The following is a 19,057-nucleotide window of genomic DNA, read 5'->3' as shown; positions in this document are numbered from 1 at the left end:
GGGTCCTGGGCCCCACATCAGGCCCCCTGCTCCTCGGGAAGCCTGCTTCTCCCTCTCCCACTCCCCCTACTTGTGTTTCCTCTCTCACTGTGTCACTCTTTGTCAAATAAATAAATAAAATCTTAAAAAAAAAATACAGCTGTTCTTTTTTAAATCATAGATACAGGGAAACAGTTGGGTGGTTCGTCAACATGTTAAACATAGAATTAACATATGATCCAGCAATTCCACACCTAGGTTTACACCCAAAAGAATTGAAAACAGGGACTCAAACAAATACTTAGATACCAATGTTCATCGCAGCACTAGTCACAATAGACAGAAGGTGAAAACAACCCACATGTCCATCAACAGATGAATGGATAAACAAAATGTGGTCCATCCTTACACTGGAATATTACTCAGCCATAAAAATGCAGGAAGTACTGAAACATGATACAATGTAGATGAATCTTGGAAGCCTGATGCTCAGTGAGGGAAGCCAGACACAAAAGGGCCACAAGGTGCGTGATTCCATTTACATGAATCTTCCAGAATAGGCAAATCCAGAGAAGTGGGATAGGGACTGCTAATGGGGATGGGGCTTCCTTTTGGGCTGATGGAAATATTTGGAACTAGACGGAGGTTGTGGTTGTACAACATTGTGAATGTTCTAAATGCCACTGGATCATACATTTCAAGATGGTTATTTTAATGTGTCATTGTATGCTTTCACATGGGTAATTTATTTCAATTTAAAAAGTTACAAACACAGGGGTGCCAGGGTGGCTCAGTCGTTAAGCATCTGCCTTCAGCTCAGGTCATGATCCCAGGGTCCTGGGATAGAGCCCCTCATCGGGCTCCCTGCTCAGCGGGGAGCCTGCTTCTCCCTCTCCCACTCCCCCTGCTTGTGTTCCCTCTCTCGCTGTGTCTTTCTCTATCAAATAAATAAATAAAATATTTCAAAAAAATAAAAAGTTACAAACACAAAGAAAAATTTCTCTCTTGCTTGTTGTCATAAGGAAACATACACTCCTATTACTCAATAACATTTCTGCTGAGATTGGAGGATCGTTTCTTTCTTCCTTTTTAAAATTTTTTTTTATTCTTTTAGAGAGAGAGTGTGTGCAAGTAGGGGGAAGGGGCAGAGGGTGAGGGAGAGAGAGAATCTTAAGCAGGCTCCATGCCCAATGAGGATCCCAATGCAGGGCTCCATCTCATGACCTTGATATCATGACCTGAGCTGAAATCAAGAGTCAAAATTATCCTAACTGACTGAGCCACCCAGGTGCCCCTGGAGGGTCATTTTTTAAGGCCTTCAATGAGAAAGAAAAAAAATATATATATATATATATCATTAGATGTCACTGATGTCAATCTCCACTTGCAGAAGCAATAACTAAAATGTTCCACAACTGTCTCCAGTGGAAAGCTCCTGTCTCTTTCTCCAAACCCCAAGTGTGTGTGAGTTTGGGGGTGCCTTCACAGTTCACACTCCTACACTAAAAGAGAAAGACATGGGCGCCTGGGTGGCTCAGTTGTTTAAGTGACTGCCTTCGGCTCAGGTCGTGATCCTGGAGTCCCGGGATCGAGCCCTGCATCAAGCCCTGCATCGGGCTCCCTGCTCAGCGGGGAGCCTGCTTCTCCCTCTGCCCCTCCCTTTGCTTGTGTGCACTGTCTCTTTCTCTCAAATAAATAAATAAAATCTTTAAGAAATAATAAAAAATTAAAAACATCTATAAACTTTTGGACATCCCTCCCACATTAAATTCCCTTCCCCTGAGAGGGTGGCATCTGATTCTCTCCCCTTGAAGCGGACCAGACTTAGTGTCTACCTCCCAGCAAATAGAATAGAAGTGACACCGTGTGGCATCAAAGGCTGGGGGTTACCTCCTACACACCATCTCCAGATGCGGCCACACTGGGGGTATGGGACTTCTACATATGAATTTTGGGAGGACACAATGCAGTCCACAGAAGTCACTAAGCTTAGAGTCATTTGTTAAGCCAAAAGATAACTAGAATGATGTGGAACACGACTTCTTGCAACAACTCTACCTGGAGAAAAAGCATCTCCCAACTTCCTCCCTCCCTCCCCAGCCAGGGACAGTCTGTCCATCCCCTGGGCTCCTGCGTCCCTCACCACGCATGCAGCAGGAGTTGAGTTATCGCCCTCTGCCAGATTCCGGGCTCTTGAGAAGGGTGTTTGGCTTGCTCACTGCTGTATCCCCAGCTTCCAGCAGGTGACCCCGCACATAGTAGGTGGCCAGAAGATTAGTAACCATGGATGAAAGGATGAACGGAGCAAAGTCTGTGCTCGGCAACAGAAATCTGTCGACTCCCTTCAGCGACACATTGAAACTGTTTCTTAGGAACGAAGCCATGGCAATTTTCCCCAGTGAGCAGGCAGTTCCCCCAGGGAGGAGACAGACATAGTAAACAAACTCTTGGGGGAACTGTGTGATTTGGTTAGTAATTATAGACATGCAAATTCAAGCCACAAGCTACATTTAATGCAGTTCCAGTTACTATTGCTGCATCACCAGCTACCCCATAACACGCAGGCTTAAAATAATCATTGTTTTCTTGTATCTCACCAATTCTGCAGGTGAGGAATTTGGGCAGGTCTCAGCTGGGGGGCTTCTTCCCTTACCCGTGGGTAGGGGCAGCTAGTGAATGGCTGGTCTGAAAGGGGGGCGGGGAGTCAGGCCTCAGGACACACCAACCCTGCTGATATCTTGATCTTTGACTTCCAGCCTCCAGAATACATTTCTGTTGTAAGCCACTCCCCGCCATCTGTGATATTTTGTTATGGCAGTCTGTCTGGGTAGCTTATAAACCACAGATATCTATTTCTTACAGTCTGTGAGCCTGGGAAGTCCAAAGTCAGGGTGCCAGCATGGTTGGGGTGAGGGCCCTCTTCCTGGATCGTGGATGACTTCTCACTGTGCGCGGGAGGAAGGGGCAGGGAGCTCTCTGGGGCTTCTCTCGAAGGGCGCTCATCCCCATTCATGGAGGCTCCACCCTCATGACCTAAGCCCCTCCCAGAGGCCCCACCTCCTAATACCGTTGCTTTCACAGGTTAGGTTAGGATTTCAGCATGGGGGGGGGGCGGGGACATTCAACCGGTAACACAGTACTAGTAAATGAATATCGTTATTTTTTTTTTAAGATTTTATTTATTTGAGAGAGAATGAGAGAGAGCACATGAGAGGGGGGAGGGTCAGAGGGAGAAGCAGACTCCCCGCCGAGCAGGGAGCCCGATGCGGGACTCGATCCCGGGACTCCAGGATCATGACCTGAGCCGAAGGCAGTTGCTTAACCAACTGAGCCACCCAGGTGCCCTGAATATCGTTATTTATGTAATTTCTCACCAGCCTCCCCCACTTACACCAGATTCTGGAGTAAGAGGTTTTAAATCTTTTTTATATACAAATTTTATTTATTTATTTGAGAGAGAGAGAAACAAACAAACAAAAAACGCAGAAGGAGAGTGAGAGAGAGAAGCTGGCTCCCCGCTGAGCAGGGCCCCGAGATCATGACCTGAGCTGAAGGCAGATGCTCAGCCGACTCAGCCACCCAGGCGCCCCTGGAGTTAAGAGGTTTTTATCTTTTTTTTTCCTACTAGCTGCATCCCAGCTCCTAAAACCAGTGCCTGACACCTGGTCATCTCATAAAGTATTTACGGAATGAATGAATCCGCCTAACCTTTGGCTTTTACTCTTTGAGGTCTGTTATATTTATTTTCGCGATTTTTCTGAATGTTTTTTTTTTTTTAAAGATTTTATTTGTTTATTTGAGACAGAGAGAATGAGAGACAGAGAACATGAGAGGGAGGAGGGTCAGAGGGAGAAGCAGACTCCCTGCCGAGCAGGGAGCCCGATGCGGGACTCGATCCAGGGACTCCAGGATCATGACCTGAGCCAAAGGCAGTCGCTTAACCAACTGAGCCACCCAGGCGCCCCCTGAATGTTTTAAAATATTTTCTCATTAAAAAATTTTTAAGGCGCGCTCGGGTGAAAGCCCCCCAGCTTGGTGCGCCCGGAGCGCGGCCCCGCGCAGGTGGCCCGGTCCCCCGCGTGCCTGCCGCGTGGGGCGCTAAAGGAGCGGATCTGGGCCCGCGGAGCGCACCTGGCCGACTGCCCCAGGTGTGCGCGCGCACGGCGGCCCGACGTTTGCAGCCAGCTGGGCCGGGGCGCGGGGACAGGTAGCGGGACAACAGGCTCCCCCGGACGCGGAGGAGTTGGGAAAGAGGCAGTCTCCTGGCCTGGGCCACAGTCACGGCCAAATAGCGGCCCCCACGCTGTCTTCCCGTGGCTGCCTCCCCGGAAGCTGAGGGCGGCAGACAAAAATCAGAATGAAAGAGAGGGTGGAACGTGCTAGCTCCAGGGCATCAGCCATCATTCTCAGGCGGGGTGGTGCTGTGGTTAAGATGAGCTTACTGGAAGGACCCCTTTATCCATTCCACATAACGTGTGGAGCGCCCGCTGTGTTCCAGGCACTGTTCTAGAAACATGGCATTGAGCACCATCGACAAAAATCTCTGCTAGTCCAAGCCGACTTTGCAATGGGCAGACTGAGAATAACGTCTGAAATATATAAATTATGTAGTGGGTTAGGATGCACAGTCGTCTGCGTGCGGTGGGGAGGAAAAGACAGGGCAAAGTCAGGGGGCCTTGAGGGGAAGGGTTGCTGATTTTTATCATCAGCCCGTTTCCGGACCCGCAGATACTTCCACCACGGATGATCTCCAGTTTCGGGGGGTGGAGTCACAGAGCAGGAAATTAGGAAGAGATGTGCAGGGCCACACCATCACCTAGCATTTCCACCATGTAAAGGCAGGAGGCACGAATCCCCTGGAGAGCGTGGCTAATAGCAATATGTAGTAATGAGGAGGTGATGTGGGTCCAGTATTTATCACTTTCTTTTTACATGATTGGTTAAGTTTTAGGTACCTATAATTTAATTTTCGGTACTGGCTGGGTTTAACTTCTAGTTGTCAAAAATCTGTAACAGTCAGCTCTTAGAAGCCGGTACACAGGGGTTCCAGCCCAACCTGGAGGGGAGACTGAGGTCCTCCTCCACAGTTGGGAGCAGGGGCCAGCGAAATCAAAAGTTGATGTGGGCATGTCCTTACTCTGTTCTAGAGCTAGAGCACAGCTAAGGGAGCTCCGGGCCCTGGGGTTCCCCCCCAAATCTCTCCCCTTTCCCATGCCCGTATTCTTTTCTCTGTCTTCTCTCTGGAGGGTAGATGAGTCCACGGTTGGTTCCTCCCACATCCTGGATTCCTCCCCCGCCCAAAATTCCTCTGCTGTCCTGCCTTCTCAGTTACCCTCAATCTCATTCAAACTTCAGCCCTTTCTTCCCTGGCCTCTGGCTTTCCCCCAAGAGTGGGTGAGTTAGGATGCATCCCCAGTGTGGGTCAGAAAATCCAGAACTGTAGTGGCTTAACGAAGATTAAATCTGTAGTGTGGCTGGACCACGAGCACAGGACGCTCAGTGAAAGAACCAGACACAAAAGGCCACGTGGTGTGTGATTCCATTTATGTGAATGTCCAGAGCAGGCACATCCACAGACAGGAAGTGGGTTAGGACGTCCTGAACACCTGCCACAACGCAGAGGGACCCTGAGGACACTTTGCTCAGTGAGAGGAGCCAGACACAGAAGGACACATCCTGCAGGACCCCACTCCCAGGAGGTCCCCAGAGGAGTCCTGTCCACAGAGACAGAGAGGAGAGGGTGCGAGCCAGGGCTGGGGCAGGGGGTGGGGAGTCTGTGCTTCATGGGGACAGAGTCTCCGTGTGGGGAGATGGAGAGTTCTGGAGACGGAGGGTGGGGGTGGTTGTACAACAGTGTGGGTGTGCTTCATGCCGCTGAGCTGTGCATTTAAAAATGGTCAAAAGGTTAATTTTATGTTACATACATTTTGCCCCAATTTAAAAAAAATAAAGAAAAGAAAGCACAGAAGTATTTGGCTAAAAGTATGCAGCTAGTGAGGGTTTTGATACAGGGGATTACCTACATAAATCGTAGCACATTTCCACACTATGGAATACTATACTAAAAGTACTGCTGGAAAATCTATGTTATTTGAATATCAGCTCTGCCAAGGCACAGATTTTTGTTTGTCTTGTTCACTATCATACCCCTGATGTCCAGAGAGGTACCTGGCATGTACTGGGCACCCGATAAATACCCACCAGCAGGAGTCTGCCTACATAAAACGTGGCACCTGTTGAATGAATGATAAAATCTTCAAGCTATAATGCTAAATGCAAAAAAGCAGGTAATGTAACACCTGTATTTTCTTTCTTTCTTTTTTTTTTTTTTAAGATCTTTATTTATTTATTTGACAGAGAGAGACACAGCGAGAGCAGGAACACAAGCAGGGGGAGTGGGAGAGGGAGAAGCAGGCTTCCCGCGGAGCAGAGAGCCCGATGTGGGACTCGATCCCAGGATCCTGGGATCATGACCCGAGCTGAAGGCAGATGCTTAACGACTGAGCCACCCAGGCGCCCCAACACCTGTATTTTCTTGATCCCCCAAAAGACCACTTTTCCATGTTTTATTGTTTCAGGAATCAGAAAGCAACCTGAACTATATTTCACTTAAAGCCATGTGTATGTTTAGCATGGTGTGGGTGCTTTTCGGTTTTGTGGGTGTTTTTTTTGGTTTTTGTTTGTTTGTTTGCCCCTGAAGAGCTGTTATTAAATTCAGAGTGTTGTTTTCAACAACTAATGGCAATTAAGAGTGAAGGAAATTCAGACATGTGCACAGAACAGGATGCAAGAGGGAATAAATGTTTATAGGTTGGGGCGCCCGGGTGGCTCAGTTGGTGGATCATTCAACTTTTAATCTCAAGATTGTGAGTTTGAGCCCCATGTTAGGTGTAGATATTAACTAAAATAAAATCTTACGAGGCGCCTCGGTGGCTCAGTCGGTTAAGCGTCTGCTTTCGGCTCGGGTCATGATCCCAGGGTCTTGGAATGGAGCCCTCCATCGGGCTCCTTGCTCAGCGGTGAGCCTCCTTCTCCCTCTCCCTCTGCCTGCCGCTCCCCCTGCTTGTGTGCGCGCTCTCTCTCTCTCTCTCTCTGTATCAAATAGATAAATTAAATCTTAAAAAAAAATCTTTAAAAAATGTTTGCAGATCAATCACAGTTTTGTTTCTGGCTAGGGATGTAGTAAAGAAAGGGTTTTCACAGTTTTTCTCATTTGCTTGTCTGCATTTCCTGACTTGTTTTTGGTTTTTTGGGTTGTTTTGTTTTGTTTTGTTTTTTCTGTAGAGAATATATAACATTTACGCAACAAGAAACACTGTAGAAACTAAGTTCAGTCAATGGCATAAAAGATAACATAGATTGCTGGGACCTACCGTGCTGTGACTAAGGGCACAGGTTCTGTCTGGAGCTGGAGGAGCTGGATTCAAATCCCCATCCTATCACTTGTGAACCCAGGGCCACCTGCACTCCCTGCGCCCCGAATGTCCCGGCGCCGTCAGCTTTCCCGCCTCTCCCGAGCGCCCCCTGCCGGCCAGCGGCTCGGCCACGCCAAACCCAGATGAGACAGGGCCTTTCGGCCGGCTTAGCCCTCGTTCTCGCTCCTGATTGGCTCCGAGTTGCTCGCGATGCCTTTCGGGGAATGGAGTCTCTCGGCTCGCGCCTGCGCTTCCTGTGGGCTGGAGCCCTGAGGGAGCCACAGGAAGTACGTAGCCAAACTTGCCCGGGTCCCAGAGGTCATAGTGATAGCATTGCGCGACGGGAATTGTAGTCCAGGCGTTGGCAGTTTCGGCCTTAATTCTCTTGGTCGGAACGACAATCCCCACCATGCACCGTGCTCCCAGTTCGCCTCAGCTTGTGCGCGTCCTTCTACGAGTGGTAGTCTTGGCCCTCTCCGTTCCTCTTCTGTCCTGCGGGGGAGGCCGGCCCCCAGGACTACATTTCCCTGCGCACCCGCCAACACCCGCGGCGCCCGGCCGCGGCAGCCATTTTGTTCCTCCGGAGAGGCCCCTAAGATGGCGGCGGGGGAGACGGTGAAGGTTGCCGCCTGCCCCTCCGGGCGCTAGCCCGCGCTCTCCGCGTCCCCCGGCGGCCGGCCCATGGCCTGGCGGAAGCCCGGACCATGGACCTCCGCACCGCCGTGTACAACGCCGCCCGCGACGGCAAGCTGCAGCTGCTTCAGAAGCTGCTCAGCGGCCGGAGCCGGGAGGAGCTGGACGAGCTGACGGGCGAGGTGGCCGGCGGGGGGACGCCGCTGCTCATCGCCGCGCGCTACGGCCACTTGGACGTGGTCGAGTACCTGGTGGACCGGTGCGGCGCGAGCGTGGAGGCGGGCGGCTCGGTGCACTTCGATGGGGAGACCATCGAGGGCGCGCCGCCGCTGTGGGCCGCCTCGGCCGCCGGCCACCTGGACGTGGTGCGCAGCCTGCTGCGCCGCGGGGCCTCGGTGAACCGCACCACGCGCACCAACTCGACGCCCCTGCGCGCCGCCTGCTTTGACGGGCACCTGGAGGTGGTGCGCTACCTGGTGGGCGAGCACCAGGCCGACCTGGAGGTGGCCAACCGGCACGGGCACACGTGCCTCATGATCTCCTGTTACAAGGGCCACCGCGAGATCGCCCGCTACCTGCTGGAGCAGGGCGCCCAGGTGAACCGGCGCAGCGCCAAGGGCAACACGGCCCTGCACGACTGCGCCGAGTCCGGCAGCCTGGAGATCCTGCAGCTGCTGCTGGGGTGCAATGCTCGCATGGAGCGCGACGGCTACGGCATGACCCCCCTGCTGGCGGCCAGCGTCACGGGCCACACCAACATCGTGGAGTACCTCATCCAGGAGCAGCCTGCCGGCGAGGAGGTGCGGCCGGGGCCGTCCGGAGAGGGCCCCTCCGCCGCCGGCCCGGGGTGCGCGCCGCCGCAGGGGGCTCGCGGCTGTGGCTCCTCCCCAGAGGAGCCGCTGAGCGATTCTTACGAGAGCTGCTGCCCCACCAGCCGGGAGGCTGCCGTGGAAGCTCTAGAGTTGCTGGGAGCCACGTATGTGGATAAGAAGCGGGATCTGCTCGGGGCCCTGAAGCACTGGAGACGGGCTATGGAGCTGAGGCACCAGGGCGGAGCGTATCTGCCCAAGCCAGAGCCCCCGCAGCTGGTCCTGGCCTATGACTATTCCAGGGAGGTGACCACCACCGAGGAGCTGGAAGCGCTGATCACTGACCCGGATGAGATGCGCATGCAGGCCCTGTTGATCCGGGAGCGCATCCTGGGCCCTTCTCACCCAGACACTTCCTATTACATCCGCTACCGGGGTGCGGTGTACGCCGACTCGGGCAATTTTGAGCGCTGCATCCGCCTGTGGAAGTACGCCCTGGACATGCAGCAGAGCAACCTGGAGCCCCTGAGCCCCATGACCGCCAGCAGCTTCCTGTCCTTTGCCGAACTCTTCTCTTATGTGCTCCAGGACCGGGCGGCCAAGGGCAGCCTGGGCACACAGATCGGCTTTGCAGACCTCATGGGGGTGCTGTGCAAAGGAGTGCGGGAAGTGGAGAGGGCCCTGCAGCTGCCCAAGGAACCTGGGGACTCGGCCCAGTTCACCAAGGCCCTGGCCATCATCCTCCACCTGCTCTACCTGTTGGAGAAAGTGGAGTGCACGCCGGACCAGGAGCACCTGAAGCACCAGACCGTCTACCGGCTGCTGAAGTGCGCCCCCCGAGGCAAGAACGGCTTCACGCCTCTGCACATGGCCGTGGACAAGGACACCACCAACGTTGGCCGCTACCCGGTGGGCCGATTCCCCTCCCTCCAGGTGGTCAAGGTGCTGCTTGACTGTGGGGCCGACCCGGACAGCCGGGACTTTGACAACAACACCCCACTGCACATAGCGGCCCAGAACAACTGCCCCGGGATCATGAATGCCCTCATCGAAGCGGGTGCCCACATGGATGCCACCAATGCCTTCAAGAAGACTGCCTACGAGCTGCTGGATGAAAAGCTGCTGGCCAAGAGCACCATTCAGCCCTTCAATTACGTCACCCTGCAGTGCCTTGCAGCCCGCGCCCTGGACAAGAACAAGATCCCCTACAAGGGCTTCATCCCCGAGGAGCTGGAGGCCTTCATCGAGCTACACTGACGGGGTTCAGAGAGAGGAGAATCCGGGAGGGCAGAGCCCACGCGTGCTCTCACCCTCTCTTCATGAGCCCTTGGGTGGCGTGACATAGAAGGGCTCTCTAGCCTCCGCGGCCCCGTCACATCTGCGGGGAGGGGAAAGGAACTAGCAGGTTGTTGGTGCTCACAGCCTTCAGGATCGTGTGTTCAAAGAGCTGTTTTTGGCCAGCCAACGGGCCAGTCTTTCATCAGGAGAAGATGCACGCCCTTCCCCGCATCCCATCTGCCTGGGTTCCAGAGGATTTCGCCTCCTTGCCTGGAGGCAGAGGAATTGAAGCTTTTGCCTTCTTTCTCTCCCAGCAACAGGAAGAAGCTGAGAATCGGGTCCATGCTTCTCTGCCCCTACATTGCCAGAGAAACCCAGCCGCCAAACGCAGCGTCGGGACCGGGTGCTCCTGAGGTCGAAAGTTGGAGACTCGAGAAGCAAGACCGACTCCCTTCTTCCAGCAGCACACTTGCACCCCGCTCCCCGCTACGCCACCGTGACCGCAGCCCGTGAGCCCGTGGGCCGGGCTCCCTGCCCTGGGCAGCCTGCTCCTCGCATTGCTTTCGTTGGTTTGGTGTTCTCTTGATTCATGAGTGGGCAGGTTACACGTGGGGCCCAGGAGTCCCGAGGTTTCACTGCCATATATTTTTTTTCTTTTTTAAAGAATGTTTTGTCAGATTTAAGAAGTTAATTTCACACAGGGAGGTTTCCGTCGTGCCTGAGATGGCAAGGCTATCAGGAGTGAGCTTTACGGTGTGGAGAATTTGGTGAGGCAGGTAGAAGTCCCCAGCGTCGGGCCCGAAAGTAAGAGTGACTACGTCTTTTTTTAGAACTTCACTCATTTGCCTTCTACTTGGGCTTCCCGACGTTCTCATTAGCAAGAGAAGCATTTTCCAGATGCTGAGGGAGCTGGTGTGGCGTCTCTCCCCCACCCAGTGAGAACTAGCATGGCTGGCTTGGGTACGGTTCTCACAATTACTGAGTCCAAAAATGGCAGGCCGCCTCAGCCTCGCAGATCCCAAGTGATGGGCGGCCCAGCGGCTCTAGCCATTTTTTTTTTTTGTAGCTGCTTGAAAGCCTGGATCCAGGCGTTCCCGAGCAGATTGCAAGTACGCTGCTGAGTCAGCCAGGTAAGACGGTGAATGTCCACAAGTTGCCAACTGCAGAATCTTGGTTTCCCGTCCCTCAGGGTCTCATGTGCCCGTGCTGGAGAAACTGCCACCTCGAGATCTTGCGATCTCTCTGGAGCGACCCTGCACACGCCCCGGCAGCCAGCCGCAGAGCAGGGGACAGTAGAAGGGGACAGAAGCAGCTGCTCAGGAGAGGGGGACATCGGGAGAGGGGCGTCCTCCCCCCCAACCCCCCGCACCTTTCCCGCAGCCTTGGCGGGCGGCTGCAACACGGCCCCGTGTGGGGCCCCTGGGTGTCCCTCCCCTCCAAGGAAACTTGGCCTCGTTTGGATTTGCAGTGTTAGTTAGGACATTATTTATTTACAAGGCCAGGCTTGACCTCCTGTTGAGGCAGGAAACAGTCACTGTCCCTTGAAGGCACGGAATAAAGCAATGAGGCAGTTTACGTTGTGAGTCTTTGCGCTGACGCTCAAGTCCTCTGACGGGGCCATCAGCCGCTGCTGAGTGCAGAGGCCCGTGGTGTGGGTCAGTGGAGACCCCAGCCCCCAGGCCACCGTCTCTCACTGGGGGAGTTCCTGGGGGTGTCCTGGGGCCGCTGTGTCAGGTTTCCCCAGGGGAGTGGCCTGATCTGTGCGGGGGGTGGGGGGGAAGACAGGAAAGCCACTGGTCTCCTCCAAACCCCTGCTTTGTGGTAGGGTTGCCACAGAAGAGGTGGCGTGGCCCTCCAGAGATTGGGGGGGTTGGCAAGAGGCTGCGGGTGACTTCGGTGGGCTTCCTGGAGCCGTTCCGTCTGGGGAGGAAGATCTGGTTCTCTCCAGTTAGCCGGGCCCAAGCCCTGCTGTGTGTCCTCAGGCCGGGGTGTGGGGGGGTGGACCCCCCATGCCTGGGGAAGGCCCGGCCTCCAGCAGCGTGTTGGGTGGGGGGCTGCTGCTCATCTCCTGGCCTCACTGGGGCGTCTGCCCGCCCCCCTGTAGTGTGAACACATCGTTGCCTTGAAGGAGTGGGCATTGAATCAGTAGGTGCTCAAGAGTGGCCTCAGGAGACACAACACCGGCCAGCGCATTTATTGGGCCCTTGCTGTATGCCAGGCTCCATCCCGCGTGCCTTTGTGGGCCACTCATGGCAGCTCAGGGAAGTAGGTGTTCTCCCCGTTTCGCAAGTGGGGGAAGCCGGCTACCTCGTGTTCGAAGACTCGCCACAGAGGAAAGCCCACCCAGGCCACGTGCTTTTTTTCCCCTCCTCCGAGCTTAGAACTGGGAATTGTGATTTCAGCCCCAGTCTCACGAAGGCCACTCAGACCAGGTGAGCGGTGATCCCGCTGCGCCGAACGGTGGCAGAGGATCTGGTTCCTGGGGACGGGGGGGTGTCCCCAGGCGGTGGCCCACAGGATGCAGGGCATCTCTCTGCCAGCTGGGGTCAGAGCTCCCTGACCCGGCCAGTCGTAGTGGGCTGGGAGTGCGGTGTGCGCACTGCTCCACCCTGTGTCCCCAAACCTCTGCAGTCTGAGTGAAGGCGGGGTTGTGTGAAATGCAGGGATGGGTGCCACGGCTCCCTAAGGCCACACAGCAGACGTGGTGACAAGTCCCTGGCAGGTGAGCTGACAAGCTGAGTGGGCTGGGAGCCCAGGGTGGAGGTGCTGAACGCATGCAGCCCCCCACCCGTGGGAGCCGCTGCCCATCCTCCCCGAGCTGGGATCAGTGCCTCCCATTTTGCCCGCTTGGCCGGCCGCTCAGTGCGTTCCTGTCTCCAACCTCCCAGAGCCCTGGGCAGTGTCAGTCATGGCTGGGTCCTGGGAGCCCCTGTGCCGAGGGAGTGGACGGGTGGGTGAATTCATGGGCGAGTGTCTCCCACCTTGGGGAGTCCGGGGCCTCCAGCTTGGGCCCTGCATGCCTGGGGCCCGCCACCCCCACAGGATTCCAGGACTGTCATCTGAGCGGTGTTTACAGGGAGGGGAGCAGAGCGTCCCGGCCCGGGGTTAAAGATAGCATGGCTCTAAATCACATCACAGGCTGGAAAGGGGAGGTGACCAGTCCCTGGGAGCACGGGCACTCCAGGCCAGCACAGCAGGGCTGACTCTGTCCCCGGAGCGAGCGGGTGTGGATTCCTGCAGGAGGCTCGGCGGGGAGTGGACAAGGAGGCCGTTCCACTGAGCAGTTACCACGGGCCTTAGGCAACACCCAGCCCTGATCCGGGCGCTGCCACCACCAGCCCTGCGGAGGGAGGCAGTGTTCCGTCCCGGCCCCCGGCCCCTGTGCCTCCCATAGGTTGCAGGAGAGACATTGAACCTGCCTTGGATGGGACACTTGAGACTCCCCAGTGCAACCTCTCCCCCTGCCCAGTGCCTTAGTGTCCTCTACCAAAAGCTCATCAGTAATTTTGACCCGATGTCCCCCTCCTCCATGAAGCCTTCCCTGATCACTGAAAGCATCTCAGCCATCACATCCCCCTTAGGTATTTCCTTCTCAGCCCGCACGTAACTTTAGCCCCTGAGATGATCCTGATCCTTTTCTTCATTTGCTTCCTTATTTGTTCCTTGTGTCCCCTTCCCTAGAATGTCACCTGCAACAGCTCATTCCCTGTTGTGTCCCTGCCTAGAAGAGGGTCTGGCACATGGTAGTTTGCTGAATGAATAATGAATAAATGAATTCACAAGGAGGCCCATGTGGCCAGATGGAGTGAGGGAGGAAGGAGCTGGGGGAGCTCAGGCAGGCGGTGCAGGGTGAGCGGTCTGCGCTTCACCCTCAGGGCGAGGAGAGCTGTGCCTGGATTGAAGCTTGAAGGTCACCGGCTGCAGCCGCAGGAACAGGCTGGAGGGGGGCTGCACCGAGGTCTAAGTGTCACCTCAGGAAGCTGGAAGTACGAGTGCGAATTAAACCCCGAGTACATGGAAGCCAGGAAGGAAAACAGAGTGGAAATCAGGGAAACAGAAATGCACAAACAAGGGATGCCCCGCGGGCTTGGTCAGAGGAGTGAGCGACTGTTGATCTCGGGTCGTGAGTTTGAGCCCCACATTGGGCATAAAAATTCCTTAAATAAATAAAACTTTAAAAAAACTAAAAATTTTTAAAAATGCACAAACGGTAAGAGAAAAATCAACCGAAAAGCTGGTTCTTCTAAAAGTTAGATGAAATTGACACAATGTGCACCGAGTAATGCCTTCAAGTGTTGAATCACCGGATTGTACACCAGAAATGAATTATCACTGTATTAACAACACTGGAATTAAAAACATTAATAACAAAATATTTTATTAAGAACAAAAGTTAAATACAATTAAATGAAACACGTGCGGCGGGGGTGGTTCTGGCTTCAGCCCTCGGGCCACAAACCCACCATCAAAGCTCTGATGGGGTCGTTTCCTCATTCAGAGAATGAGCACGCTCACTGGGCCATGTGGGACAGTGGTCAGGACAGCGGCCACGTGACCTCAGGAATGCCACCGCCCCTCCCCGTGCCTCAGTGTCCTCATCTGTAATTCGGGGTGAACAGCAGCAGCTGCTTGCAACGTGACAAGAAGGACTGAGACTGTCGGTGAAAATGTCCTGGGGCATGGGAGACACAAAGCCTCCTAGTCACGGGGTGCCCACTGTCTGCACACCCACTTACACGTCTGCTATGGATGGGCTTTGAAAGCTTCACATTACTTGTGTATTTATTCAAATATGTCTTAGGGAGCAAAGCTTAGCTAGGCTCCCCCACCCCACCCCCCGACAACATGTGAGTTTACAGGTGTTAATACTGCAAATGACCCACGTTTCAAAATAAAGACGAGTTTGTTACAAGTTTTTACCGAGAGAAAATTCACCATTTCTTAAAGTGTGCAATTCCATGCCTTTTAGTATAGTCTCAAGGTTGTGCAACCATCACCACAATCTAATTCCAGGAGAAAAAAAAGGGGGGGGGGGAGTCAATTTTAAAGCCTGTTTAAAGAAAACTGTTACATGACTCGAAAATAGGAAGTAGGGCGCCTGGGTGGCTCAGTCGTTAAGCATCTGGCTTTGGCTCAGGTCATGATCCCAGTGTCCTCGGATCGAGTCCCACATCGGCGGGAAGCCTGCTTCTCCCTCTCCCACTCCCCCTGCTTGTGTTCCCTCTCTCGCTGTCTCTCTCTCTGTTGAAAAATAAAATCTTTAAAAAAAAATTTTTTTTTAAAGAAAGGAAGTAAAGAAGAGGGCAGAAGGCAGGCAAAGCTCCTGAGGACAGGAGACAGGTGAGCAAGGCTGGGGAATGGGCGGGGCGTGATGGCAAGCCTCCGAGACCCAGCGAGGGATGGGCGGGCACGCGGCGCCACCCCAGCCTGCCCGCCGCCGGTGCCCAGGGGCCCGAAGAGAAGGGGGATAGGGTTTACAGGGTGGGGACCAGCGCAGAGCCCGATAGAGGGTCTGAGGGACCCCAGGGGAGCATCGGGGAAGACAGGAGATTGGGCCAGGCCCCCCTGAGAGGTCAGGAAGCTCCTTTTCTTGGGAAGAGAACAAGTTTTTAAACTTCCCTTGGACATTGGAAACCCTGGCACCTCCCCGGGCTATAAAAAGGCCGTATCCCCTGACCAGGCTAAAAATAAAAGATCCCTGCCCAGAAGCACTCCGCGTGGGAGGGGGCACCGTGTGGGCCCGGTGGGGATGGAACCTGCTGTGTAACTTAAAGGAGGTGTCTGCCCTCTCTGGGCTGTGGTCCCCAACAGCATTAGGCTGGACAATTGCCAAAGCCCCAGTTAGTGGGGATATTTATACTGTGGTTGTTGTTATTTACAGAGGCTCTAAGCGGGGAAAGGGGGCTGCTGGTATGACCTGGAACTTGGCACTCTCTGCGGGTTCTCTGCTCCTCCAGCCTCTCTCCAGCCCCAGGCAGGGGAGAAGCTCGAATCGCTGTCCCATGGCGACCCCTTGTGGCGCAGAATACTCACTGCAGCACCTTCTGGGTCTCCACAAATAAAGGCTGCATCCTGTTCTGGAGGAAGGTGGAGGGAGGCACATTCATGACACAGGTACTCAGGTCGACCACACTGGCTCCTCCCCATCCTTCAGGGGTGCCAAGCTACCTCCCACCATGGGGTCTTTGCATGAGCTGTACGTTCCACCTGCAGCAGGAAGCCCCCCACGACTGCCCCCAGACCCAGGGCCCCCACAGTGGCCTCTGCATTCCCCCATCACACCCAGGACCACCCTGGCTGCAACCACCTAGTGGTGTGTCTGTCTCCCCCACAGAACTATGAGCCCCATGAGGGCAACGACAGGGTCTGCTTTAGTCAACACTGTCCGCCAAATCTGAAACCACCCCTGGCATACACTAGGTGCTCAATACATACTGTTTGGTGAACGGATGACAAAACGAATGGACAGGACATTCACCAGCAGGCAGGAGGGAAACATAGAACAAAGAGGTTATTTTTTTTCAATATTTTATTTATTTATTTGAGAGAGAGAGAGAACACGAGTGGGGCAGGGAGAGAGGGACAAGCAGACGCCTCCAGGGAGCCCGATGCGGGGCTCGATCCCAGGACCCTGAGATCATGACCTGAGCCGAAGGCAGACGCCAAACTGACTGAGCCACCCAGGCGCCCCACAAAGAGGTTATTTTAAAGATAAAAAGATGTGCCCATTAATTCAAAGTCATTTATTAAGCACCTGCTATGTGCCAGGTACTGGGGTCCAGCAGTGAAATCAACAGATAAAATTCCCATCCTCTTGGGAAGGCAGATGATAAACAATGTGCTCAGTGAATAAGTGACTTACTATTTTTGTCTAAAAGTGCTAAGCATTAGGGAACAATAGAACGGGGTGGGGAGGGTGGATGAGGTTGTAAATGATTTTAAGTGGGGTGATCAGAGAAATCTCCATTGAGAGGATGACATTTGAGCAAAAATCTGGAGGAGGCGAGGAGGGGGCTATGTTGGCATCTGGAGGAAGGGCATTCCAAGGAGAGGGAACAGCTGTGTAAAGGTCCTGGGGCAGGACCACATCTGTGTGTTGAAGGCCATGTGGCTCGTACAGACTAGATGGGGGGGGGGAGAGGGAGAGGAGGAGAGGGCAGGTCGCGCTGTGCCTTGGGGGCGGCGGGGAGGACCCGGGCTTGTACCTCCAGGGAGGTGGGAGCCCTGGAGGACGGAGGGCAGAGGAGGTGCTCACGGGCGCCCTCTGGTGGACCACCCAGATTGCGCCGGAGATGCAGAAGATTTGCAAGATTCAAAGTGCCTCAAGTTCTGCCCAGGCTCGGTGGCAGCCACGCATGCACTGGGTGACACTGGGCAATGCATTGCCGTCTCTGGGCCCAGAGAGCGGGAGGACATTTGTACAAGATCTAATCATCTCAGAAAGACATCATGGTTAGCAGGGACAAATCATCTGTTATTGATTCATGTTTCAGAGTTCTTAAAGAACGGGAAATTTTCAAAAAAATTCCCCACTATTTTTCCTTAAGGCTGTTTGTCCTAGCGGGGCTAGGGGGGTTTCCCAGGAAACACCCCAGGCCTGGTGGCCACTGGGGGCGCACTGGCCTTGGAGCGGTGGCGGCCACCAGGGGGCGCCAGGGCAGCAGGACGTGTGGCTGAGCCCCCAGCTCTGGTGAAGCGCAGCTCTGTCTGGAGCTGTCCTAGCTCACACTCTCGCCTCCGGGCCTTTGCCGGTGCTCTGCGCACCTCCGGGAGCTCTCTTCCCAGCCCATGGCTCATTCCACCATACGCCTCAAGTCTCAGCTTACTTTCTCCTTCCAGAAGCTTCTCTGAATCCCCCCAGGCTGGTCAGCAGTCCCCTTTGGGCCGCCGCAGCTCCCTACACTTCTCCATCACAGGCCTGATTCCCCTGGTCACTGTCTCTGTCTCTGGCAGCTGACCGTGAGCCCTGAGAGAACAGGACAGTGTTGTCTCAGGTCACCTTGGGGGGTATGGTGACCACTCAATCGCCCCTGTGCCCACAGGTGCCTGCACCCAGTAGGAGCTCAATAAATGTGGATGGATAAGTAGATGGATGAATCACATCCTCTCCACCCACTGCCCAGGGAATTCCATAGGGGGCAGGGATAGCGCCCCAGACGGACCTGCACACAGCAGGTGCTCCACATATTGTTCCTCAAAAGGATTCACTTACTGAGCAACTACCCTGGGCGCTGAAGACACTACAGTGACCCAGACAGATCCAGGAGCCAGGAAAGGAATAAGACTATTTCACAGAATAAGAAACAAAAACAAAAACAAAAAACAATGGATGTAATGAACGAGCAGTCTCATGATCTCCATATGGGCTGGAACCCAGCAGAGACACCTGGCTCCTTCTTCAGCCCCCAAAGGCTACTGCGTGCTGTGTGACCTTGGATAAGTGACTGCCCCTCTCTGGGCCTTAGTGTCCTCATCTGTAAACTGGGGACAAGGATAGTCTCCAGCTCCTGGGCTGCTGGGAGGATGAAATAAGTTCAGCCAGCATGTAAAAGCCTCGGCCCAGGGCTTTCAAAATGCTTGTCCTTTAAGTATGCTGGAGTGACACGGGGACGTGCGAAGTATTGGAGCTCCAGACCTGAAGTCACTAGGACCGAGTACAGATGGGAAAGATGAGGTCCAGGAAAGGGCTGTGACTTGTCCCAAGTCTCACAATGTCTCAGGGATGAAATAAAGACTCACGCTCTGAATGTGCCCACTTGTCCCTCCTCTGCCTCCACCTGGGTCCAGTCCCCATCATGGCTGGACTGGATCTGCTCTGTTGCCACTGCTCTGGTCCCAGGTTCAGCGCTGCGCCCTGCTCCCCCCAACTTCCTGACCTGTCCTTCCCAGAGCAGCCACCAGAGGGCGCCTGTGAGCACTCGAGTCAGGTCCTGCCCTCCTCTG

General features: G+C 54.4%; 1 protein-coding gene across 2 annotated transcripts; it reads left to right on the top strand.

Moving 5' to 3' along the window:
* The first annotated feature begins 7,981 nt into the window (after nt 1-7,981).
* FEM1A (fem-1 homolog A) lies at nt 7,982-11,910 on the top strand. 2 transcript variants are annotated; one of them, XM_044917019.1, is made up of 2 exons: nt 7,982-8,827; nt 8,969-11,910. In XM_044917019.1, exons 1-2 carry the CDS (start codon nt 8,099-8,101, stop codon nt 10,091-10,093), a joined length of 1,854 nt encoding a protein of 617 aa, XP_044772954.1. In that variant the 5' UTR covers nt 7,982-8,098; the 3' UTR covers nt 10,094-11,910. The 2 variants fall into 2 exon arrangements, with proteins under 2 accessions (XP_044772954.1, XP_021560837.1); XM_021705162.1 differs by having other exon boundaries at nt 7,982-11,910.
* The last annotated feature ends 7,147 nt before the right edge of the window (nt 11,911-19,057 follow it).

This window comes from Neomonachus schauinslandi, chromosome 1 (assembly GCF_002201575.2).
Source record: "Neomonachus schauinslandi chromosome 1, ASM220157v2, whole genome shotgun sequence".
Classification (NCBI taxonomy): Eukaryota; Metazoa; Chordata; class Mammalia; order Carnivora; family Phocidae; genus Neomonachus; species Neomonachus schauinslandi.
The sequence above is the reverse complement of the archived record's forward strand: the minus strand, read 5'-3'. Positions and strand labels throughout refer to the sequence as shown.

Bases quoted from the DNA above. Each gene is read 5' to 3' on its own strand.
- FEM1A (XM_021705162.1), top strand. From the start codon at position 8,099: ATGGACCTCCGCACCGCCGTGTACAACGCCGCCCGCGACGGCAAGCTG.